Genomic DNA, 26,300 nt, shown 5'->3' with positions numbered 1-26,300 from the left:
TTATGACAGTTTCAGCACTCCTTACCGTGCCAATGCTTGGACTTTCATGGCATGTCGCTCTTCCTGCTCTGCTGCTTTCCTTCTCCAGTTGTCCACTTCCTGCCTTAGTGCTGCAGAATGCTCCATCTCTTCATCAAGCAGGTTTCTCAGAGATCTGGAAGAAGGCAGAAGCCTCTGTTAGAACACTGCTAACACTATCAGGTAATTAGAATATACTCTGTGAATTAAAAAGTGGGTTGCCTGAATGATACCACTGATGTCATCCTAAAATCTAATTATTCAGTGTAATAAACTCACCTGATTTGATTATGCAAAGATATGAAAATCTACAAGGAAGAAGGTCCCTATCAAATAGTTGTCAGTGCTTACTCTGTGAACTTGTATTACAACCTCATTGACATGCTCAAAGGGCAACCTATTATGGCATCTACTGTACCAGCAGAAAGAAACCATTTCTTATAGAAAAAAATCTTATAAACTCGTTTCAGTGCAAGTCTGTACATCTCAGGAATAATCTATTAGCAACATATTTACTAGCAAGAGCAGGAGACAGGTAGTGGTCTTGTCTCTAGTGAGAGCAATGCCATAGACCTCTCTGTAAAACTTCTGATGAGATAGCAAAGGTCAGTGTGATGCTGAGCTGGTCCTTCTGCCAAAAAAACCATGAAACTGAACGGAGCAGTAACTTGCAATTATGGGAGCAAGGAGGATAAGAGGCAGGAAAATGGGATCAGTTGGTAGTTCAATATTAAAACAAACAAAAAACTCTAAATTATCTACAGAAATATGTATATTACCAAAATAGCCCTACTACAGCATAACAGTATGTCTTGAACACATTTGTATTTTTATTCATCTAGCCATGTGTTCCAATAGACTACATAAATACAAAGTAGGTTTGATAGCATTTTAAATAAGCCACTTATCATTTTTACGTCATAATTTTGCCCCAAGTGAACAGCAAGACACAAGTAACAGTCAGTTTCAGCATAACATTGTTAGCCATCCCACAGCACTTCTGTACCAGAAGGAAAAGGCAATTTTCTGAATTATGTGTAGGAGAAGCTTTTACTCACTTGGAAATCTGTTTTAAGAGATCTTAAGAATCTTTTGACTATAAATTTTGGTTTTAAAAAGCTACAAAAGTAAAACTGGCAAAAGGTCCTAAGACAAAGAATTACACATGATTTGAATTTGAAGGAAAAAGTTGACCTGCAGACATTACTCTTCAGTATCAACAGTTGCATATTGAAATATTAAGCTTATCTCTTACTGAAAAAGAATATATACATCAAAAAGATTACATAATGATTACACATAGCTTTACACAAAGGACAGCTTGTATTAGAGAACAGGGTTTTATTTTTTAAGTCCCTCTTGACTAGAAAAAGAAAACTACCTATTCTGTTCTTCCAGTTCATCTTTTCTATTCATCATGGCCACGATAGCTTGACGAAGTTCATCTAAAGAGAAGGGACAAAAAAGATGAATTTCTTTGTGTATAGTCATGTACATAGTGGCACTAATTCAGCAACACACTTAAGATGATGCCAACATCATTTGCTATTAGAAAAGCACATAAAATACTCTTACTCTCATCACTAATTTGAGCAATCTTCAAAAATGGTATTATATAACACATAATCAGAAGTATCAATCAAATCTAACTAGGGTGTTTCTGGCTTTAATACAGATGTTGACGAATTTGCCTGTGGTTGCAGCTGTTTTGTTTTAATCCCAGACATATGGGGATGATGCACCTTTTCACTATTTCACTATGTGCATACTAATGAGATAACGCTGTAACTTGTTTAACTTCAAATTGCTTGTTTTCTATGCTAGAAATTCAGACACAGGAAATATAACTGTTACAGTGAGACCAGAATAGAGAAAACTTCACTGCTTCTTCATGGCATTTCTTCTCAAACTCAGTCTTAAAGAATGTCTTAAAGACAATGGGATTTCTGAATCACAGAATAGTTAGGGTTAGAAGGACCTTAAGATCTTACCATTTCCTACACAAACTTTATTATTTCCTATAAATACCTTAAAGAAATACATCGTCATGACATCTAGAATTTTTTTTTTTCAACAAAGACTGACTTTTATAACTTTTAAAGACTTCCCTAGAGTTAGGTTTAACAGTAATACCAGGGTAGCTGAATACCATGCAGAAAAATGTCAGCTAAACACTGCCTCACCTCGAGTCCTTCTGCTATTACAAAGGTTTTACCATGTAACTATACAGCTGCACTATTACTATTTACCATAAATTTAGAGAAAAATATTAGTAGTTTCTAAAACAGATTCTGACTTCCAGATCTTGCATGAATACATGAAATACAACAGGCCTTCAAAGACTTGAATGCCCTGACCCTGGCAGTGCTCAAGGCCAGGCTGGATGGGGCTTGGAGCAACCTGGTCTAGTGGAAGGTGTCCCTGCTTTCTTAATATTGTCTATAGTTACAGACATTTTTGCCAGTTAAAAAAAAAAAACAAAACAGAACAAAAAACCTTAACATTTTTGTCCTGTGGACCAGATTAAATTTGCTGAACTCTAGTAGTGGATGAAATATGAACATTTCTACTATGTCAATCAAATGTATCAGTCAGCACAGTTACCACAATTCCAGTTTGACATTGCTGGCAAATCCCCCAGTGGGATTCAACAGGAGCCTCCTCTCACTTGATATCAACCAATCCAATTCCTTCCATGCTAGATTTTTTCCAAAACATTTCTGCTTCTTTGGCCATGAAGAAAGATGATGATTATTTTCCTACCCATTCCACACTAGCACTTGAGAACTAATTGACATTAGCAAGAAACATTGCAGTAGGTCATTAGAGAGATTTTGCACTCCATTAATTCAGCATAGAAAGAATAATTACTACAGTAACTTAGCATATTTATACAAGTTCTCTATATGTTATCTGAAAAAAAAAAAGAAATCTCCAAATCCTGCAGAAATTATTATCTGGGTACTTTAATCAGGCTTCCTAAGGCTGGGCTTGAAGCAGAAAGGCCATTCCAGCTTGCCTTACCCATCATTGCTACCACCTTCTTTGTTCTGGCCCTAGTGTTTATATATACACAGAGCGTCCCAGCAGGAACTGAGCCAGCTCCAAATTTTTTTGGTTTTGATTGGGGTTTGTTGGTTTGTTTTTCAGACAAGCAGCTGCCAAGTGATCTTAATGTTGAGTTCAGTACCACTGCTGGCACAAGGCACAGAGCAGAAAGCAGTCAGGGCAGAGCACACCACCTTTTTAGTCACGAAGGATGAAGAATGAAAGATGGAATACCCTTTCTGGCAAGAGTAAAGTTCATACTGCATTGAAGTGATCAGGTAACCACTGCAATTTACACAGCAATGATAGGAAAACTTAGAATGGAAAGATTATATATAACAAAATACACTGTGCTCCATTATTTTCACTAGTTTTCCAAAAATGGACTACAATGGCTTTTATTAACTAGCATTTATATTTAAAAAAAACCCAAACAAACAAAAAAACACCAAAAAACCAAAAACCAACCAACCCCCCACCAAAACCTATATTCTAAGGTTTAAAGTATTATATTTGGCTATATCAAACTTGACGACCATGAAACTCAACACACTATTAGTATTCTTTTGGTCATGATGAGACACTGCCATTCTGAGGACAGATTGGAAAGTTTGGGGGGGGTTGAGGGGTTTTTTTGGTTGGGTTATATTGTGGTTTGCTGGTGAGATTTTTTGGCAGTGGAAAATTGGTGGGATGTGACAGTCCCAAAAAAATAATATGGAGTGTTGTGGAAGTGGACCACAATCCATCAGCCTATCTGTGAAATAAAAACTTGTTCTAAGGATGAGCAAAATAGAACACTAAGTGTTCAAGCCTTCTACAAGTGTACAACACAAGCAAAACACATCCATAGTGAGCCCTGAGTACAGTAACACTATCAAAATAAAGATCTTGAATGGTAAAGCTGAATTCAGAGTTCTCCTCAAGAAAGCATCATGCCAATGATATTTTAAATATTTTAAGAGCGTCATTAAAATATGATATTGTGCAATCTGAGTTAGTTACTATTATTTCTCTGACTCTGAAGAAATAAAAGCCATTGCTACTCAGACAAGTTACTGTAGTTCTGGCTCTGCACCTATGCGGGGGTGACTGCTCTACAATACCTGCCCAAATGCATACCCAGTCTGTTTAAATGTGTCCTGATTTGTTAACACTTCAACAGTGAAGCTATTATGTATTTTCTCAATTTTTCCAATTTTACCAACCTATTCAAAGTGTAACCTTAACTTGCCTAAAAACTTAATCTTCTTTCCCTCATTCCATCCAGCATCTTCTGCCTGAGTAGAATTGAAATCCCATCTTCTCTCACTCCCCTCTCCAACACACACACAAGAAACCAGAGCATGAAAGCAAGATTCTGTTAAACACCATGGTTGGTTTAAAAGGAGAGGAAATAAAAGATGTTAAAATGTTTTTTATTTCCATTTGCCCCATTTATTCTGAGAGTTATGGAACTGACAGTACTGTAGTGACACAGCAAAGTGGAAACTGCAACATTGCATTATCACAAAAATCAATGCTTAATTTCGAACCACAAAAGCAGACTTCATACTCAGTATTTCTTAGCAATTTAGTTCAACTACATATAGCCGTGGAGATGTGGAAGAAAGCATCAACACAAACACAGTCTGGGCTAAGGAGGCTTGTGCAGCCTGTACTTACCCTAGCAGTGCTATTGCTTCATTGCTGTACCTATGCTATTTCTTCTTGAAGTGGTATTACGGAGTCATATTTTCTACCAATTACTCAAAAGAAACACAAGAACTATGAAGTTTATTAACATCTCTTTAACCTCACCATCCACATTAAATATAATGGACTCAAACATTCACTAGTCTAATTAAATGAAGAGATACCAAGAAAAAAAATAAATTCAAAAAGTTAAATTTCATCATCTTCTGATGCAAGTAGCAAAAAAACTAAAGGGCAGCGTCCTATTTAATTCAGGCATAACAATCAAAACTTTAATAAAAAAAAAAAAATATCATTGTTTCTTACTCTCATTGATGCTTCTTGAAAACTTTTAGCAGCTGAATGCAAAGAAAACCCAGTGTCATACACTGAGGCAGGTTCACATCAGATCTACAAGAATATCCAGTTCCTCAGCTTTTGTCTATGTTATGCTTGCCTCTCAGATGAGTGTATGATCATAATCTATTTTTTCAGCAGACTTATGTCTCATTTATTGTGTGCATTAGAAAAAGGAATAACTAAATAAAACCTTAAAAATCAGTGTTGTGGCAGCAACCATACATTGGGTATTTTCTGACTTCTGGACTTTGCAACCTCAATCTTTTTCCTTTTCCTTTCTCCTAAGTAACAGTGGGAGGATGGCCAGGTCAGCCCACTTCAGGAAACAGTTTATGTCCTATTTCTGAACTGCTTTGTGCTTGATGTCATTTACATTCTGTAAAGTAACACTAATGGAAAGAGCTACACTACTGCTATTAACAATCAGCATTCAATACCATCATATTTCAAACTAATCTGAAACTCTGTGATAATGAGAGTTTCATAAAGACAGATATAAGAAGATTACTAGTGAAGTCTTGCAAATTATGTCATCTTAAGAGTTACTTTTGCAACAACTTCTATGTGCAAACCAGTAATCCCAAACCAGGTCTTTCTTATGGTTTGGGGTTTTTTTACTGATAAAGAACGAAGGAATATGCAAAATAAATTGCTAATATTAAACTTTACTTTTTAAAAACCATAAAACTATCTTTTATTGTTGAAATTAATCTGCAGTGCCTAATTGCTAATAAAGCAAATATTTCCTCTTAAACCTGTTTTAATTCCCTTGCATACTACATGCAAAAGTCTAACTCCTATAAAGCTTTTGTAAGGTCACATTCAGAGCATGAAATACATAGAGAAGTGCCACGTTTTAAGAAACACCTGCCAACTTCCCAGCAACCTCCAGAAAAGTCCTGAGTTTCACAACTCTTCTGCTGTTAAGATTGGAAAAGTCTGATCTGCAATCACCTGTTATGAAGACTGAGCTGTAAGTGAAATCATCTCTCTTGTATACAAGGTCACGCAGCACTCCCCTGCAATCCTGCAGATGGAATAGGAGGGTGGGCTGGGAGCAGGCTACAGGAACGACTTTTTGGGTTTATTTTCCAGAGTGCAAATTTACACAGATATTTTCAGAAACAAATAAACTTCCAGCAGATGATCTACATCTTAAATCAGAAGTCTGACCTTTAAAGACATGCTTCCTAAGCTGCCTGCGTGAACACTGGATATTAAGGGTTTATTTAGTGCTCCGAAATCCTGTAAATATTATCCTGTCATATTACTATTATTAGGGCAAATTTTAGTAGGAAACAAATTAGACAACACAGCTCTGGCATTCTACTGTTTAGTAGGGTCCTGAGGAAAAATAGAAGCCCGTAAGATGAACTGCAGCTTTTTTCCTCAGTGATGAAATTTATACACCCTCTTTCCACAGTTCTCCTTTCAGAGAAGTCACAGGAATTTAGTAGCTGTCAGTAAGTGGTAGCAACCAAGTTACAAAACACGTCAGAAGCTATTTAGAGGACAGAGAAAGTACAAAAAGCATACACCTTATTTACTTACATACCAAGATCAAAATATGATATGTAGGTTTCATTATCCGGTAAAGTTATCCAGTGATCATGAAAAAAATGGGAGCTTTTTCCAGAATATATGAAAAAATAGAGAATGATGTATAACACCACACCCTTTGCTAACCTTTGTGGTTAAACCCAACTTTAAAAACTGAGGGAAATTATAGTGGGAAAAGTAAGTTCCCATTTATTTACTAAACCTAGCACCAGAGTCAAAGAACCTTGTACAGAAGGACACAAGCAGCATCCTTCAAAAATTAAAATTTTGGAACTTCCCTGTTTTCCACTGCAAAAACAAAATGGGGAGACTTGTGCTGGTAGGACAGATTTTTCTCATGGTGTAAAACAATGCTGCAAATACCATCTTCCAATGACAATAATTGGAGAAGACGAAGTTGTTTGTGATTCAAATATGACAAGATAAATGCAACGTTTTGAAAACTGGAAAATGACATCATGGAATAGGCACACAAAAACAAAACTTCTGACAAACTTAATTGTTTATAAAATCGGTTATAATCTGTATAACAATCTGTAAAGTAGAGTGAGTTTTCAAAGGATGTCTTAGGTATTCAGTGGAACTGTAACTCTGTAGATGAGAATTTGTCTCAAATGGTATTAGTATTTTTTGAGCTGTATCTGCTGCCAAGTTGACCTCTGCCTGACAAATGCATTGATATAAAGTCAGAAAGATCATTCAAAATGGCAGAAATTCTAAATTACAGCTTCTCAGGACACAATTTTCTGGCCTGCATGTCAAAAGAACCGAGCAAGGGCTAGTACTATGCTAGTAAGTTGGAAAGGAACAAGGAAAAGAATAGATTAAAACCCCAAAATTTCATTTCAGGCATTGTCTGCAGCAGCAAGAAGCACAAAAATCCAGTCATTGGAGACTCACAGCTTTTCTCCCTGCACTATTGCATCCCATTTTTCTTGTCTGATGTGTTAGAATTAGTTGCTATGCAACCAGGCTCTAAGCCTCACCATTTAATAATTCTTCTGCTAATTGAGATAGAAAAAAGAGCTTCAGTGTCTGGCTTTGTCACAGCACTTTTTTTTTTGAATTCATGCTTGCCAGGGGATCTGCAACCAGCAACAATGAACTTGAGAAAGACATTCTTATTGAATGTGTCTGGGATCAGCTGTTATAAAGGCATTAACTTATATGAACAGTCAGCTGAATTTTGGTTCTGATAATTAGATTATTCACTAAGCATTCCACTGGTTTTGGAATTGTTTTGATACGCTTTCCCCCTTCCCCCCACAAAAGCCTTCTCTGAAATGGGAAGCTCATGGTAGCATGTATGCTTCTGTTGATCCTGTGGCTCTTTTCATTTAGAAATTTCTAAGTATCAAGAATTGAAAATCCCGATTTACTTTCTATTTTATAGCTGTCCACTACACGTAGGAACTGAGCAACTAAAGGAGACCAATTGCGGCCCCTGCTGGTACCTACTACACCGACGAACAGCAGCAACAGAGTGCAGTAAAATCAGAAACTTTCTTCATAAAATTCTGTTACTCAAAAAAAAAAAAAAGAGTAAGAACGAAAGGATATTGCAGTAATAATGAGCAGAGAATATCCAGTGACCAAAGTATCACAGTAACTATCAACAGTAACTCCATCTACACATTCAACTATGTCACTTAAAAGTCTCAAACTATTGTTTTCCCCCTTCATAAAGTACTTGGTAACGCTCTGTCAGCAGACCCAGGCCAGATCCTGAAACAGTACCCAGTGAAAGCACATGGTCTATCTCCTTTAACACACAGTGACACAGATATCATTTGAACATGGCATTAGAACATGAGATTACAGTATTTTAAGGGTTCATTCATTCTGATGATTTCATAAATCAGTTTCAGAAAACAATCCTGGCTGCACCACTTCTACATTCCCAATGTCATAATTTGAAACTGTACATATTTATATTTAGAAAAAAGAACGCGCACACACACCCCAGAGCTTTAGGAACAAAGCCATATCCACCAGTTCAGTTACAAAACTTTCTGTACAGTGAGGAAAATAAAACCATACTGGCTTATATGTTTAGACTGCTAGTCAGTTTAAGAGCTAAATCATTGTTCTATAAGTTTATGTAAAGAAAAAAATATAAAAGACTAAAAATGGGGTAAACAAACTGCCTGTGCTTCTACTAATATCTTTCTACAGCAAAGGCTATTTTATCCTGTCCAGCTCAACTCTTAACGCCACCGAAAATACAACTGTCCTCCACCTTAATCTTAACCCAAGTTTTTACTTATGAAAGCCATATTTATGTCTGCAGCAGATTTCCATATCAAAATCACAGACTGAATGTACACAGAAGGAGTTCTGGGTTTGTTGGTTTTGGGGTTTCTTCTGACTAGGCATTAACGAAAGCAGGCAAAACGAGTAAGATCAGATCAGAACCACCCATTAGTCTTTTCAGAGCTTCCAGAGATCTAAAGATGTTAATGGAATTAAATCATTATTGTTCATTTAAGTACTGAAGCCACATCTAGTATAAGGATGACATCAACTTCTCTGGGGAAAGAGAAGCTAATGTCATACCAGTTGCAATGAACAATAACCTGGGATCTGCCAATTCAAGAACCATTTTAGAGCAATCATTTCTAATATGGCCAGCATATCAGAAATGAAGTGCTGTATGCCTCTCTGAACAGATCTTACTGAAACAAAGTTAATTCCAGCAATCTAGATACATCAAGAAAGTACTTACTAATTGTCATGGATTCTGGCACAGTCGCTGAAGGCAACATATTGCTTAAAGTATTCACTTGAGCTGGAGGACTGACTTCCACTCTAGTCACAAAAGTACAATTTCATCAATAAATGAAAACAAAACCCTGAATTCAAAAATTAAGAAAAAAGAATTCCAGAAACTAGAATTATCATTACATTCACCCATATTTAATCAACTTATATCCTTTCACATATTTGTTGTGAGTCTGATTTAAGAATACACACCCAAAAAAAATCCACATCAAAAGTCCACAAAGAATACAGTAAAAACATAACATAAAAACCAACAAAAAACCCTATTTTCAAAGCCAGGATGGTGAGTCTATTTGTTATTTGACATGACTATGTGACTTCAAGATAATTAGGGAACGTTCATTATATGAAACTATGTATAAAGATACACAGGCTTTTGCATTAGTCTTTCCAAACTTTTGCAGAAAGTACCGTGAGGAACAGTTTGCTTCCCAGCACTGAGTAAGCTACACATTAGGTAACAATAAGAAGCTGGCAGCTACAGGGTGAAGATTTTTTTGTTTACAGAAAACATATATGACACATACCTGTAGGGAAGATCAGATCTTCTTGGAACCAGTTCTACTGCATGAACATGTTCATGTCCCTCTCCATTCTCCAAGTTATCTAGAGTAGAATACATAAACATTAGCTTTCTTCAGCTAACAGCACTTAAAAACTAAATCAAAAACAAAACCAGAAGGAAGGTAGTTACATTTTTAACTAGCAACACTCGTCTTTACTACAGCTTTTAAACACTTTCAATTCTTTCTCCAAGGTTGGCTTCTGCACATTCACCCCAAATGCCGGCAGGATTATAGAGTCCTTAGGAACACAGCCATCAGTTTAGAAAAAAGTAGTATTGCACAGTTCCTAAGTTTTAACTTGGATGTACATTTTACACTGGAAACAATGCTGCAAAGCTATGAAGTGACTCCTTACTGAAGTGATTTTTGAAAGTCTCAGGAGTTTAACCACTATACGGCATCTGACACTCATTACAAATCTGTTTGTGACTTGCAGGAAAAGGATTTGCGGTTAGTCCCCCATACATGAAAACCCTGCACTGACACCAGTCCCTTACGCACTCCCTACAGAGCACCATGCTTTTCCCCGGCTTTTTATGCCCAGGTACCAAACATCAGGAATCAGACAGATGAGATACTTTTTAAAAAGCATGGATAATACGCATCTACCCACAGATCCACAACTGTCAGGATCAAAGCATACACATCACTGAGCCTGTTATTAAGGTAGCTCAGGTGGAAAGAAACAAAACACATTTCACTGATGTTTCCTGCATTTTACTATTTAAGGGTTACAAAGTTACCATAAAACTATCCTAAAAGCATGAGCTAAACCAGCCCAGAATTTAAAAATCAGGAATTAAAAGGAAAAAGTTAATGTGAATTAGTTATGTCAGAATGACTATGGAGAAATTCGCTTTTTAAGCTGCAGAGTTTACTTAAACTCAGTTCCTAAATGCATGCTCTGTTTTTGTTCTAAGCAACTGAATGTTGGTACATGGAGATATGATATGCCCTGACACATCCCTGAAGCACTGCAACAGATCAAAACTACAAACACAGATAATAACATACAACACTACAGATTATGCTGTAATCTATTTCAAAGGCACGTCTTGTTACTTACCTGTATTAGACTTATAAATCAAAATGTTGGGTTAAACTATATATTCTCCAAGAGCTCACTAAGTATTTTTAGCAAAAACGTTGTCATAATAATCATGAGATGGCCAGTTACTGGGCTGAACAGCCCTCAGAAAAAAGCTAACCCATGTTGCCCTTGGTATCATTCATCTAGCAAAAAAGCAAAGAACTGCCAAAGGCTGATTTCAGTATCACCCAACTCTCATTATGGCTGGCGTGAGGGGGACTGTACCCATGCATATCATTCTCCCTAACTGGGTTGCATGATGGGCCTTTCAGTGAAGCCTGTCTGCACACTGTCAGTCCAGGGCTGCTCTGAAGGGCCCCACTGACTGCATGGGAGGTTGAAATGGGACAGCAGAATCCATGTTGTGTTTCCTGCAACTGATGAAGATTCCTTTCACCAGCCCAAGGCCGTATTGTTCTGGCTTATATGCTGGACCACAGGGTTTAGCACAAAGAGGGGCAGAAGGAGAACTGAAAACATCTGTATACTGTGCCAGAAGGGGCCTGAATAGACCTGTTGTTGACCATCTCTAGTAGCATAAGCATTCTCTTCAAAACAATTCTGAGATGAAGGAAGGTGAAACAAGGAGCTTTGGCATCTCCTTAATAAAAGTAACCCCTGTTACACTTCTTGATGTCCTCTCTGGTCACCTGTCTCCAGTCCTAAGTCTTGGCTTGGCTAAGTCTTGGCTTGGCCTCCTGACTTTTGATTTCAGCTGTAAGGCCCTAGCTCTAGCTCCTGATGCCTTGTGACATCTGTCTGGCTACCAAAACCCACAGCTCAACCGTGAGTTCCCACTCCAAAACACACCCACCCCCAGAAACAGGAACATTTACTTATATTCTAGATTTCAATCTGTTGCAATCAGCAAACCCTTATAAATCTCTGGACCTTTTCTAACCATTTCTGTATAAAGTCTAACACAATGCCACAAACTCCATGTTTTCTAGATCCATTCCTTCATAAACTGAAAAATGTAGGAGTACAAAAAAGAAAAGAAAATGTACATTCTATTTTTTTGATCCACTGGCATTTTTGAAGAGGTACATGTGCAGCAGAGGGCAGCACAGCATCATGTGACAATTCACATTATTTTTATCACCAAACGTACAGGACTGAATTACACTTTTTCAATCAACAGTCCATTTAAACTCTGGGCACATAACACATATGCAAAAAATATGAAATATTTTATAATTAGAACATTATTTTAATACCACTGAGGAGATTCTGAGTGGTCCCTGAAATGAGAATACATATCCAAAGTTTGCAATGGTTCTCATGAACAGCAGTATTCTTATGAATAGCTAGTGAAATATTAACTGGGGGAGGTGGGTATGAGGAGCAGTGGAAGTTTTTTGTTTGGCTTTGGTACCAATACAGACACTGGAAAAGTATCAGTTCTTCTTTTCCATACCTTTGACTATTTTCATTGCTTGCTTCAAGATTTTCACCAAATAGTCCGTATCATTCTTGAAGTGCAATACCCCAAACTGCGTACAGATGAGGCCACACCAGAGCCAAATGAGCATCAGTTTACAAATGGCACTTTCATTTAGGCATGTCTGTATGAAGTGTGGGAAGCACAGCACTGCTAATTCACTACCAGCTGGTAACCCACTAATTATAGTGGGTATCCTGCAGAAAATAACTTGCAACTGGCACTCATGGCCCTGGAAGCCAATCTTACTCTGGGCTACAAAAAACAAAGCATGGTTGAGGTCTTTGCTCTGCATCCATAAAGATGCTGTGAGGGCTGGAGCAGCTCTTGCTCTGGAGACAGGTTGCGAGAGCTGGGCTTCTTCAGCCTGAAGAAGAGAAGGCTCCTTAAGGGGAGACCTTACTGTGGCCTTTCAGTACTTTAAGGGGGCTTATAAGAAAGATGGAGAAAGACATTTTACCACAGCCTGCAGTGACAGGACAAGGGGGAATGGCTTTAACCTGACAGAGGGGAGATTGAGATGAGCTCTTAGGCAGAAGCTCTTCCCTGTGAGGGTGCTGAGGCACTGGCACAGGCTGCCCAGAGAAGCTGTGGCTGCCCCATCCCTGGCAGTGTTCAAGGCCAGCCTGGACAGAGCTTGGAGCAACCTGGTCAAGTGGAATGTGTCCCTGCCCATGGCAGGGAGTTGGAACTGGATGAGCTTTAGGTCCCTTCCAACCCAAATCATTCTATGATTCCCACATCCTTTTCCAAAGATGTTTTTCCTAGCCAATCATACCTCATCCTTTATATAAAGAGATAACAGCTTCTATTGAACTGCATCCAGTATTTGATACTTTCTCCAATCTGTCATGATTAATTTGAATTCAAAGTCTCAAACACATTTGAAGCTTATTCCAGCTTAGTGATATCTAGAAAATGAGTAAAGACACTTTTTATTCAACCATGCTAAGCATTAATAAAATACAAGACCACAGCTTAATCCCGACATAATTCTGGTTTATTCTGACACTGACAAATCCTCAACTAAACATCTACTCAAATGGAGAACTCTGATTCAGATCTAGAATAAACTTTAATTGAACCTCCCATCCCAGTTGTGCAATATATCCCATGCCCTTACAATCCCATTATTTCTTACCATTATCCCATGTTAAATATTCTGTTATAAAGTTTGATGGAATTTGGTAAATTAAAATCTCTACCTGTTTGGGAGTAAGACCCAACAGCACTGACAGGAAATAAAACACCTGAGTCATCGTTCAGGACCTGAAGAGGACTCCAGCTGCGTATCTGTGAGTTGCATGTGCCTAGTTCATGAGGCCTAGGTTTAAAACAAACCAACAAAACAACCTGGTTATAGAGTCAATATTCATGTTCACAATGCTTGTGTTTCTTTCAGAGATATCACTGCAAGAAAATTTATTTTAATCTACCTGCCAATTTCTTGTTTCAGACATAAACTCATTCCAAAGATGAGACAGGTTCTTTTCCTCCAGAGGGATTTCTGTGTCAGAAATAAAGAGGGCATCCTAGTATCTAAAATTAATTCTTTTTCCCTCAGTTTTGTTTTGTCTTGTTTAATTATCTACTCTGATGATAACAGGCTTACCCTTGTTTAAAATATGTGGGTTTACTGTGAAGCCAAAACAAAATTGCTATCATACTAAGAATAAGGACACTTCAAATAGGCCAGAATTATAGCATGGGTGTATCACGCACAACTGAGAACTTCAAGGATAACAAGTCTGAAATCAAGACAGTTTGGTTTTCAGTGGAACTTAGAAGCGAAGTACCATCACCACGGTGCCCAAATGGTTTAAACAAGGAGAAAGAAGTAAAAAAGGAAGTGGTGGGGGTGTGTGAGAAAACCTATAGTTCAGTCAGTTACACAAATCTGCCAGTACCCATGAAGGAAGGAGGCAGGGAGCTGAGAAGGCATGGAAAATGGCTCCTGCAATGTTACTTACTTTTCAGAAGCTTCAGTTTCCCCTTCTGTGCCTTTATTTCCTAACGATTTTTCACACAGGTCTTCATCTGCGTCTTCATCATCAATGCTCTTCACATCTAGTTTCCGGTATTCATACTCTCCATTCATGAACACTGAATTACTCTTCCACGAATGGCTACTTTCAGTCCCATTCAAACTCTTCCCGAGAATGCTTTCAGATAAGGGTAATGCAAAAACTAAAGATTTGTCTATACTCTCCTCTGAACTTTCCCCTGTAATCAGAGTCTTTGTGGCATCCCCCAAATTGTGGTCATCTTCCTCTTCATCAAATGAGATAATATTAGTCACTCTCTTCTTCTTTTTTCTGTCTTTTTTACATTTCAAATCTAGTAGCAACATAAAAGTTTACATAGTTTAGAAAGAGAAACAATGCAATACACTTGTTTTTACTTCTAAAAGAAGTTAAGAAGTGTCTTACATCTATGAGGCCTTTCATTATCTTTCCATACAAGTAAGCTTTTAAGTCTTTAACTACCATCTTTATTTTATATGCCTTACTTAATTCAGATTTTAGAAGACATTTTGGAGGTGCATTCCTAACAGCATTCAACTGGAACTGGGAAAAATTTCAACAAGCTTATAAAATTACATTTAAAATTGTAGTTAGTCTTACATTCTCTCATTGAACATGGCTGTTGTATATTGAAGAGTCTGAGGACACAATACAGAAAATAAAACTTCCGTGGAGAAGAAATTAAAAAGAACAAACTTGCAACACAAAATCCAGAATCAATATAAATCGATCAAATAAAGTTATGCAATCAAATAAAGTTATTTTTTGCCTATATTTTGAAAACTGAGCAGTCAGTTTTCAGAAAAAGAAATTGATCTTGATCCCTCAATGGGCAATTAGCTCTTGCTCTAGAAATACACTGAAATCCTCTAAAATACATCATACCTATGCCTTGATAGCCCTTACTTTTGAATGATTACCTATCCTCATTGATTCCGATGTGCACACAAGGCTGAATGGTCTTGCAAAGTTGAAGCCCTCCAAGAAATACCAGAAATTTGCTCACCAAACAACTCACATAGGGACTGCACTGTTTCAATTCAAGTCCATATGCTGTTACATACCCACAAAACATATTAACATACTTCTAAGAGTTAGAGGATGCTAAAACCCATTCTGGATGCAAACAGAATTCCAGCAAAGAACATAGACTTTAATGAGAACATCTGACTTGCTCTAACATTCAACATATAATGGCAATTGAACAAAGCCAATGTTTTCAAAGTGATCTTTTACTGCAAGTTGTACATTACATGTACTGTATCCACATGGACTGTACACATAAGGTACATTGTGTTGTAGAGCCATGTGCAGAATATGGTCAACTATTCTGTTATTTCATCTTGCAAGCCTTTTGTGTACTAACCAAGTTATCCCAAGTCAAGTATCAGCTACTATTTTAATCTCATTTAAAGTGCTAAACAACAAAGGCTTTACCACAAGTTTGTTTTGAAAACTGTGTTTTGAGACAAAGTCTCTTTTAAATACCAATAAGAAATAGATTTTATCTCAAGTTCTATTCCTACCAGACAGCATTCACATGTGGAGTTCTTTCCTTTTTCTCAAAACAATTTAAGCCTAAACTTACACCTTGTTTCTCAATTAAAAAACACATTGTACCTTAATAAAGCAAAATATTCCTTCAGCTCAGCTTCTGGAAATAAAGATAAAATATTCCTTTGCTATTTTTGGAACTGAAAACGTATAATGAATGCCACATTTTGCTTAATTATAAAAGATTAAGACTTTGCGTCTTTGTTAGTAACTAACATCCTACAAACTGGTTGCAACACTAACATATTTAAAAGTAGGAAGTGTGTATGAGTAAGTTTTCATTTCTGGTAATTACCTACTTCATAGAGAAATTCAGACTGCAAACATGGGTGCCGCCTGAAGGAGACTACAAGCTATTATCTGATATGTATCAACAGGTATATGGCAGTGCATTTCTGACTGACAAAAGCACCAAAAGAAAACATTAATAATGAAATATCATGACATGAGAAACTGCAAGGCATAATCTCACACAAACAAGAAATTGAAATTCAGGTCGCAAGCAAAGCACTTTACCAATGAGGTAGTTTAGCTTCCCTCTCACATGACACAAGAGAGCTGAAGTACACATTTATCATCCAGTATTCACACCAGTATTTCTTAAAAACAAACAAACAAACAAACAAACCCAACAAAACAACAAAACTTTTTCTTTCACACTCAACTAGTTTGTTTGTGTAACGCACTTAAGGTTTTTGTTCCATAATAGTGCATTAAATTTAACTGCAAAAGTTATTTAAACACACTTGAGAATTTTGTAAGTTCTGAATGACACAAACATTGCAAAAATGCTTACCAGTATTTACACTCTTTGAGAGAACAGGAAGTGGGTCAGTGTCTTGATCAGGTTTTATTAGAATTGAGACAGCAGATGATGCCGTGATCTCTCTAAGAAGGCTGCTAACACCCTGAGTGGATTCTTTCAGCAATGAGGTCACATTCTGTGTTGATTCCTTTAACAAATCAGACACAGTGGGTGTGCATTTGCTCTGCCCATTTAAATCCTTATTGTCAATGTTGATTGCAAAAAGAATGGAGTTCAGACCTTCAGAGAAAAGAAAGGGAAAAATAAGACTGAAAGCTCACTATGTACTTCATACAAAAGGTATGAAGATAGAACCTAAGAATTAACAAAGCTATGACATGTAAAACATTTCTTCCCCCAAATTTCCCACCATTCACCATGCACGAATTCTTATTCTGTCATGTACCATTCATTCTTTTTTAGATCATATTCAAGCTGATGCCATCAGTTCTGAATTTATCTTGATGGCTGTTCAGCTGCACATTAAATAAGCAGTAAGTACTGTGAACACATTTATTTATACCCTTCCATTTAAACTCATTTTGCTGCAACTTTAGTATTTGTTGGCTCCTAAACTCTATTAACAAAAACTTCTGTGAACCCTATCTTGCAGAATGAAGCATGTGACCACATATCTGAGAAAAGGGGTATATATGGTAATAAAACATCACTTCCGTGGTCAATTCTCTGTTATCATTCCTACTCTTACTCTCCTTTCATGTATTTACCTATATTTTGCGTCTTACTATAGTAAGTCTATCATTACTATTTTCTAGCCAGGAATAACCCATTTTGTTTTCTCTATATTTTCTAAAAGAAGAAGCACTAGGTTTCTAAAAGAATCTAGCCTTGACTGATGAAGAGTTAGAAAACTTCTGTGAAAGGCTTTTGACGTGTAGGAAAGACAGATCCAGTGTTTTAATAGTTCATCAAATCATAGCATATGCACCTGACACACATTCTCCACATAAGCAAAGAGTGCGTGAGAGAAACAGGTACGACATTCAAAAATGAAATTTTGGAATGTTTTTTGAAGAACAGCAGCATTTAAGAGGAAGGCTTACCAGCTGCCATGGTAGGGATCATACTAGAACGTTCTTCATCCATCATAAAAGACCAGTCTTCATAGAAGACACTATCATTTGAAAGGGAAAATAAGAGAATATGCAGTCCTGTATTAACATACTTTCCGCTTCTAAAAGACATAAAAACTCTGAAAAATAAGTATGACTACCTCAATGGATTAAATTTTACGTCCTAGAGTTCTGATATAGAGCAAACTGAACAGTTATCAAAGATGTGCTACATGGTATTTTATCTTCACTTTTATCTCTGCATTTCTACATGAAAAAACCAGCCACTCAGGGCAAGGAGGTTCATTCTACATTAGCAGGCATGTTATTTCTCTACAACTATTGCTATACTGCATATATAGCTTTCAAATAACTAGAGTTGACCATAATTACCAAGCCAAATGGAAAGAATGGATTTCTGCTGAATCCACTGGACTTGATCAAGATCATCAAATAAGGAAAATACCCTAACTTTTCGAAAAGAAGAGGGGCTGAAGATGTACGAGTGAAAAGGTGGGACTCAGCTAATTATGAACTATGTGAATTATAAGATATGTGTATTTCACACAGCCAAAGTACCTTAAGATTTCACAATGCATAGTAAGTTATTCTCAGTAACTCTGTAGAATTACATTTACAAACCAGTACAAAACCAGTTCCAAGTGACCTGCAATAGTAGCTACCTATTGCTGGACTGCAGGAGCTTTTAAATTACAGGATGAGCATCTCCAAAAGACCCCAGGCAATTGCTATTGAGGAACAGATAGATCAAGGCTCCAATTGTGTGCAATATTAATGGCACAAAAGGGGCACCTCAAAGCCTGATGTCAAGGTCTCAGTGAGAAATACTGTTGAAAGAATGGGGAAGGCAGTTATGAAAGAAGATGGAAATTAAGATAAGGATAGATGCATACATTCTCATGTGCTAGAAGGAAGCCAGTTTCAGGTCACAAGTTGATATAGGCACAAGCCACTATCTTAATGGCTGCCAAAATTTCAAAAATGAACAAAAGGTAAGTATAAGGTTAAGTGGTTTCACTAGCACAGCAATTAATTCACTGTATTAGTACAGCTGTATTTTTTGGTTGGTTGTTTTAATCTCAGTACGTCATTTGTCCATACATTTCCTGCATTACAAAGGCATCAAATACAGTACCTAAGTCGATTCTTATCTGCCAGCAGCATATGAACATATCTTTCCAGTGAATGCTCATTTAAAGCACAGCGCAACCAGGCCCGGCCTCTACCAATGTCTGTGGTAATTGTCTTCAGAGAGTAAAAGCGCTGCAGTTCATGTTTATTCAGAACTTCTTTCACATAGTACCAGAACACTGGCTCTGGAGGGGGGAAAAAATAAAATTTAAAAATAATGATAATTAAAAACACATCCAAAACCACATATCTGAATGCATGTATGTGCAATTTTCCAAAAGCAGCAGGTAATGGTATATAACTTTGAACAAAGGTGAATCATTCAGCATCTTCATACAACTCACCATTTAAATAGGTTATTTATTTCTACAGAACTTGGGCTATTTAAGCACTTAGAACTTTTCACCTCATTGAAAAAACCACAGACATGCATTAAAGGATTCTATCTCACATTTTTAAACTGAATTCACATTTAAAGCACGTTCAAGTTAGTATGTCAACCATAGAACAGGTTCTAATGTTCAGCTGGGAATGTGTTACGCAAAGTAAAAGAATTCTTTAGAATTCTGTCTTGCTGCTGATTGTGAAATGTTGGAAGCTAGGTCCAAAGGAACAGGTAGCTCCAGAATTTGCAGATATGCAAATGACAAATTCATGTTACTTTAAAAAAATACGTAAAAAACCTGTTACATTTAAAATGCAACACCCCTTTCCACCAACATACTTTCCTTGCCCCATTTCCAAATATTGATAAAGAGGGGTTTTGCAGTTGCCTCAACCTTCTCAATTGGAGCTAACAAAACTCTACATCAGTAATTGTAAATGCTTTATCCCTATCAGAATCTAACTTATTTGTCAAAGACGCCATTCATGATGGAACTGTAGGAAGCACAGATTTCCAAACATCAACATTTCTAGAAAAGCTTGGTATGAAAGTTACAACACAATTAACAAAGCAATTACCATTTTCACTGCTTATTGAGAGTCCAAGTGTTAAGTATGCTACCAGCAGACTGCAGTCTTAAAACTTCCATTAGAAATTGTATCATTTGCTTGCACTTACCAACTGCTTAAAATAGAATTGTTAGGAATAATAAATTACCTGTTTCAGTTTTACTGGAGAAGCCTGCTGCCTGTTTGATGGCTGCTGCTGTTAATGCTAGTCCTCGGCTCCTCCTCAGACCATGCTGAAACACAGCTTCAAACTGAGCACACAAACAAGTGACTCTGCAACAGAATTTGTAAGGGAATCTTGTGAAAAGAACAATCAACTATGTTCCCACAGAGCAGTTTATTCCAAATCTCTGAATGTAAAGGTGAACCATTATCTTACATGTAGTGAAAGACTCCTTGTATGCTCTAATCTCATTATCTGCAAACAGTATAATCTACTTACACCCACAGCTTTGTCATGGCATTCATTCAAGGCCAGGTTGGACAGACCCTGGGCCAACACGGTCTAGTGTGAGGTGTACCTGCCCATGGCTGGGGGGTTGGAACTGGATATCTTAAGATCCCTTCCAATCCAAACCATTCTATGACTATCCAAAGCTGGGGCATAAACAACTCAGAAGAATTGGCAGTCAATTTGAGAAATCATCCTCACCTGCTATAGTGATTGTTAGTCACATCATTTCAGCTTTGGATTTCATACTTTCCAAGAAAAGCAATTACATTTTCATAAATACACTCTGTGCTACACATGCAACAAAGGATTTTCTGAAAATATGCTGTAACTTCCTATATAAGTAATAGACAATTTTATTAATGTGCATTAGTACTCTATAATTCAAGCCTAGGAAAACAAACATACATTTTAACATCCTTCAGAAATCCGAGGCATAGGAAAATAAGACACATTTTTCCAGAGATATGTTAAGTTTCGTGTTTTGATGTTGTTCTCTACAATACTACTTATAAATCATCTGATTTTTACGGGTTTTTAACACAACCTAATTAATAAATCAGTTTTCACACAACTAGAAACATTGTAAAACCAGCATAATTCAGCCTGCCAAAGAAAGGAATATCACTGTAACCTACAGGGAAGACTAAACTTAAGGTATAACAGATAGGAATGAAATCTGTTTCTTTGAAATACTTAGAGAAAATAAGTATTACTTTTGGCTATTAAGTAAACAGTACTTAAAACTTAAGCTTTAAGAAAGTTGTCAGCTCACTGCCAAAGCTGATTTCTAAAAGGAAGGGCAGATACTTTAACTAAGTTCAAGTAAATGCACAAAAACAGCTGACAAAGTGGCACAGGACTCTGCCCCAGCATTCCACAAGTACAGAGTTCTATTCAGGGTCACAAAAAAGCAGAAGATCTCAGGAGAAGCACTGACAGAAAGAGAAGTATATTTACCATAACTGCCCTGGACAGAAGAGCTTTTAACATGTAATGTTTTCCAGTCCATCTATGTTAGGAAACTTTACTTTGTTAGGAAAACTTGACTAATAAAGCAGAATATCATTCAAATAATACTCAAGATGATTGTGGAGGTCTTGTGATTAAATTTTGCCACAAAGACTGATGCTGTCAAAAATGGAAATTCCTGCAGATACGTGACCCCCCAGGAAAACAAACAAGCAAACAAACAAAAGAGCCTCTACTTTTTCAATTCAGAAAAAAACAGAACAGAAACTAGGTTCTGTGAAAGAGCTCAAGTTATTAAAAACTCATGTGAACTTCTAACTCCTTTAGCCTGGAGTTCCCCACACAGACAATGTGCAGGAGCTGCATTACAAGCTACTCCTGAAAGGAGATGGGTTTGCCCCTCTCAGACCTTGTGGCTTCTTCCTCCTCTTCTGCACTTCCCATTGCTTTTAGCTGCTTCCCCTCCTTGCAGCAACTCTAGCATTCACCACGTTTTACTTATCTAACTCACTAAAATGGCAGAATGTTATCCTTTTGCATCATTTCTTCTTTCATTACATTAATTCAGAGGGGACTGGATGATCACTGGGCATTGCTTAAAACAGTGGTGCAAGAAGTACTGAAGTCAGCAACCTTGAGGAGATATATGAACCCTCCCCACGCTTTCAACAGCAATGAATTGTTATGGTGACTTTCCAGAAGTCATGAAAACACACCCTTAGACATGTTCTTAAAGACTGAATTAGGAGGGGATTGAAGAGAATTCTATACATCATTTATAAATGGTCAACAGAGAATTATCTTCTCAACAGGCAAAGTCAAACTTCAAGGACATTAGAAAAAGTACAACAAACAACTGCATTTAATCCTGGATTTATCTTTACCCAAGATTCTTCGATAGGATAGGTTCTGAGATAGACTCAGTAGGATACAGAATGCACTGCTATTTCTTTCCGTCGGACATCTTCTTAAAAGCCTTAGAAACCAATATGCCATATCCAACAACAAATGCAACTAATAGGAATTAAATGACATCTTTTTACTTACTTTAACTTTTTTTAATAAAAAGGAACAACTCATACAGAAAAGGAAGAAAAATGGGTTTAAAACATGTCAGGAACTAGAAAAAAGAAGGATGACAATTTTCTTAGTGACTAGGTGTTAAACACACTTGACAGTTACGTGTCAGGCTTCATGAAACATGGGAGTACTGGAAATAAATATGCACTCATTTTAAACAAGGTTCTATGGAAGGTCGCTTCTCCCAGTGTCACGCTTAGATCTCAGGATTCAATGCTATGGCATGAACACTGCAGCCATTTAAACACTTGCAACTTCATATAGAAGAACACCCTGTGTCAAGCTATCAAATTTGTAACAAGATGAAAAATTCAGAGTCTCATGTCAGTGTTTGTGTAAACAAAGGAAACAGGGTTCTTGGCTGTCAGGAATTTTGTGCCATCACAATACATAATCTAAGCATGTTGGAAGTTTCTTAGACTATTTTACCTGCTATCAGAGTCTGAAGCAATTTCTTTTCTTCCTCCAAATCGTATTTGACACTGCAATAAAGAGATTTTAACAAATTCTTGTTGCACTAAAAAACTCAGTATTTCAAGTTATCTCCAAGTAAGAAACAAAGTCATAACGAAAAACTGAAGCAGTACAAAACAACACATTGCCAAATACAGCCTGCAACCAAAGTGTTTCACAGCATTATGTTCCACTAATGAGCTACCCTTGGAGTTCTTGTTGTATGCCCTCGCTAGCCAGCACAACACACCTGCAGGTCCTTCAGTAAATCTGAGTGAAAACTACTACTTTTGAGTTTTAAATGTACAACCACAAAAACAAACATTGCTCCTATTTAGCTCAACACTACACTTACAGAAGGATCATTTCTTATAGAACGTATCATTGGCTTACTTTCCAGGCAGTCTTTTGCCTCCCATGCTCTCCTTAAGTGAATCCAGTCTATGAAATTCTATTTGCTGAACTTCATCCTGATGTAAGATACATACACACACACAAATGAATCCCATCTTTACCTCTACTGTAACCACCCACTAAAATCCTAGTGCAAAGAAAAAAAGCTGCTGCTGTAAAATGTACAGTACAATGCAGTACACTACAATTTAGTTCAGTGGTCTAAGTATTACAAGTATATATTCTTATACATATTCTGTATTATAAATATATTTATAGTAAGTATAAATATCACAAATACAATCTGTCAAGAACAAGAATTTTAAATACCTCATAATTATTTTTTAGTAGCAGACAAAAAAAACTCAGCAGTGCTGTGCAAAAGACAAGGTTTCTTCTTTGGTAAAGAGGAGAAAAAAGGGCAAAGACAGTTCCTGCTTGTACAACAACTTAGAGTAAGTGTACTGTAAAAATATGTACTGGATTTCTCACCTGTTTAACTGCATCCAGCAGCCGTTCCAGAAGAAACTGTCTTTTAGTGTCATTGTTCTGTGAACCTGAAATTCAACAACATGATGTCAATTTAAAATTAATATCTTCTTGCTGTCAAACCACCTTACTGCAGGGAGAGTTTTTAATCAGGTGAAACAGAGAGCAATCATTATAATAAATCCCTTAAAATTTAACTACCAGCATAGTTCTTCCTGATTAATACCTATAAAATCTAGTTTGTTATACCAAACTATGCAAGACAATCTTTAACTTCTCAATCACTTCAACAACAGATAGCATAATACTTTGCTTGTCAGAATATGCTTTATAAACTCTCAAGAATATGTGTAAAATTTCTTGTTTAACTAACCTACATCACCTCTATCATTTCTTTATCCTGAACTCGAGTTCAAAATATCCTTCATAAACCTCTGCGACCTCTCTGGAATTAAAGTCACTCTATTCTTCTTTTCCTCTCAAAGAACATACAACTAATATATGCATAGCCTGAAAGCCAATTACCCAAACTGCACGAGCAAGTTCCTCCAGATGCTGAAAAAATCAATCACTACACCATCAGCTCTCTTGTAAATAGTGACAACATCCAAGATATGTGACTCTTCCTCTTGCAAGGTCCCCAGTCCCAGAATCCCCTATCTTCATAATCCCATTCAAAGCAGTTTCCTCCTAAACCAGAAGTAAGGGACAGAATTTGACCTACTGGAATTATTCTGCTTCTATTTCATTTCAAATATTGGATTAGGAGAAGAAAACCCCCATAGTAAGTCTAAAATACACAAGTCAGCTGCTAACTAAGCTTCACAATGCTTATTTGGCGGATTACCCTGGATTTTCAAGAAGTTACACTTTCCATTTTGAGCTCTTAATCAAACTGTGCTGACATATGATGTATGAGGTTTGGTTCTGTTATCAAATATTTTGATGCACGCAAACCTAGGTGAGGATGCAAACAATGCTCAAGGCTAGTAAAAGATTGTAGAAACAAACCCCACACCAAATAGGTTTTAACTCCTGAACAACTGTGTGTGTTATGCCGCTGTGAAGATCAGGTTAAATTCATCTAATCCTTACCACTCCACTTTGTGCTCCTTCAGAGTTCACAGTTTCATTAAATCACATTCAGTGTTCTTAGCATGCAGACACTGCTAAAAGCAGACACATGCCTATGCATCTAAATGCCTTATAAATCACGTAACTGGAACAAGGAAAACGATTAAAGCTCAACTTTTATTACACACCCTCATGCACAGGAACACTGAATATACATGAACCTGCAGATCTTCTCTACTGTTTCAAAACTTATCACTTCTACATCTTAGGCTATCCACATGCCTGTGAGAACAGGCATAATACAACATTTTTCTTTATATTAGCAGAGACTACTCAAGAACAAATGCATGTAATTAATAATTTTGTGACCTGAAAAACATCTATCAAATGAAAATACTAAGTGTGTGGGTTAAGTTTGTCTTCCAAATGCAATACATGTTAATTTTTCAATTCACATCTCTTTAGCATCTTTGCATCTATTTGATGACACAGAAATGGTTTGTAACTAAATACCAGACTGTGAACAACACAAAAAAAATGAATACAGAAAACCTCCAGATGATAAGTCGTATTCTAAAAGACTAAAGCATGTTATAGGACACAGCCTTAAATTTACACAGACTGAATGCAGTGCAATGCACGTTTTGTCACAATTTTACTTGCAAATTTGTACTAATAAATAATGACTACATGTGTTTACAGCCAGTAATTTCATAAACAGTCCTGATCACCAGTAACAGGGCTCCGAGGCCACATGATGTCTGTAAGTGAGGGCTGGCTGCAGTTTCTGCTTACTGCATGTCTTCAGAATTATTCCGTTGTGCTTAACATAGAAACTTCGCAGGTAGAAAAAAGAATATTCAGAATCTAACATTTTTTTTTAAAATTGAAAGATTAAGTTATGTGGTTTTTCTTTGTAATAAGCCTAGAAAACTTAGCACTATTTAGCAATGTTTTGTTTCAAGTAGATGGAAAGTACAAATAAATCTCTATTGGCTCTATTTACAGTTTTCCTCTTTTACAGTCTTCATTTTCCAAACTTCATCTTATAAAAAAAGCGTATTATTTTCAGGTAAGTGCACCAATAAAGTGTGAGCAGCTATTACTGATTTACACACTAACAGTGTATCACAGACTGACCAAAACACCCTTCTTCTGAGTCGGAATACTGTAAAGACTGCAGTAACATACAAATACAAAACATAGAATGCAGGAAACCAGCATTACTCAGAAAGAAACCACTGCAATAAAAAAGGAAGTTCAGACATGAGACTAAAAATAATTGCAA

General features: G+C 36.8%; 1 protein-coding gene across 1 annotated transcript; it reads right to left on the bottom strand.

Annotated features, from left to right (window-relative positions):
* SNX29 (sorting nexin 29) lies at window positions 1–24,010 on the bottom strand (the record flags this gene model as incomplete). Its single annotated transcript, XM_010015760.1, is given in 12 exon segments — window positions 1–154; window positions 1,400–1,463; window positions 9,386–9,468; window positions 9,969–10,047; window positions 13,744–13,862; window positions 14,509–14,875; window positions 16,913–17,161; window positions 17,986–18,056; window positions 19,151–19,331; window positions 20,249–20,373; window positions 23,033–23,085; window positions 23,942–24,010. Coding segments are annotated over 12 exon segments (1,614 nt in total), but the record flags the coding sequence as incomplete, so codon positions are not given.
* Between the last annotated feature and the right edge of the window lie 2,290 nt (window positions 24,011–26,300).

The sequence above is a fragment of the Nestor notabilis genome, unplaced genomic scaffold (assembly GCF_000696875.1).
Source record: "Nestor notabilis isolate BGI_N333 unplaced genomic scaffold, ASM69687v1 scaffold12680, whole genome shotgun sequence".
NCBI lineage: Eukaryota > Metazoa > Chordata > Aves > Psittaciformes > Psittacidae > Nestor > Nestor notabilis.
This window is presented reverse-complemented; position numbering and strand designations above follow the sequence as displayed.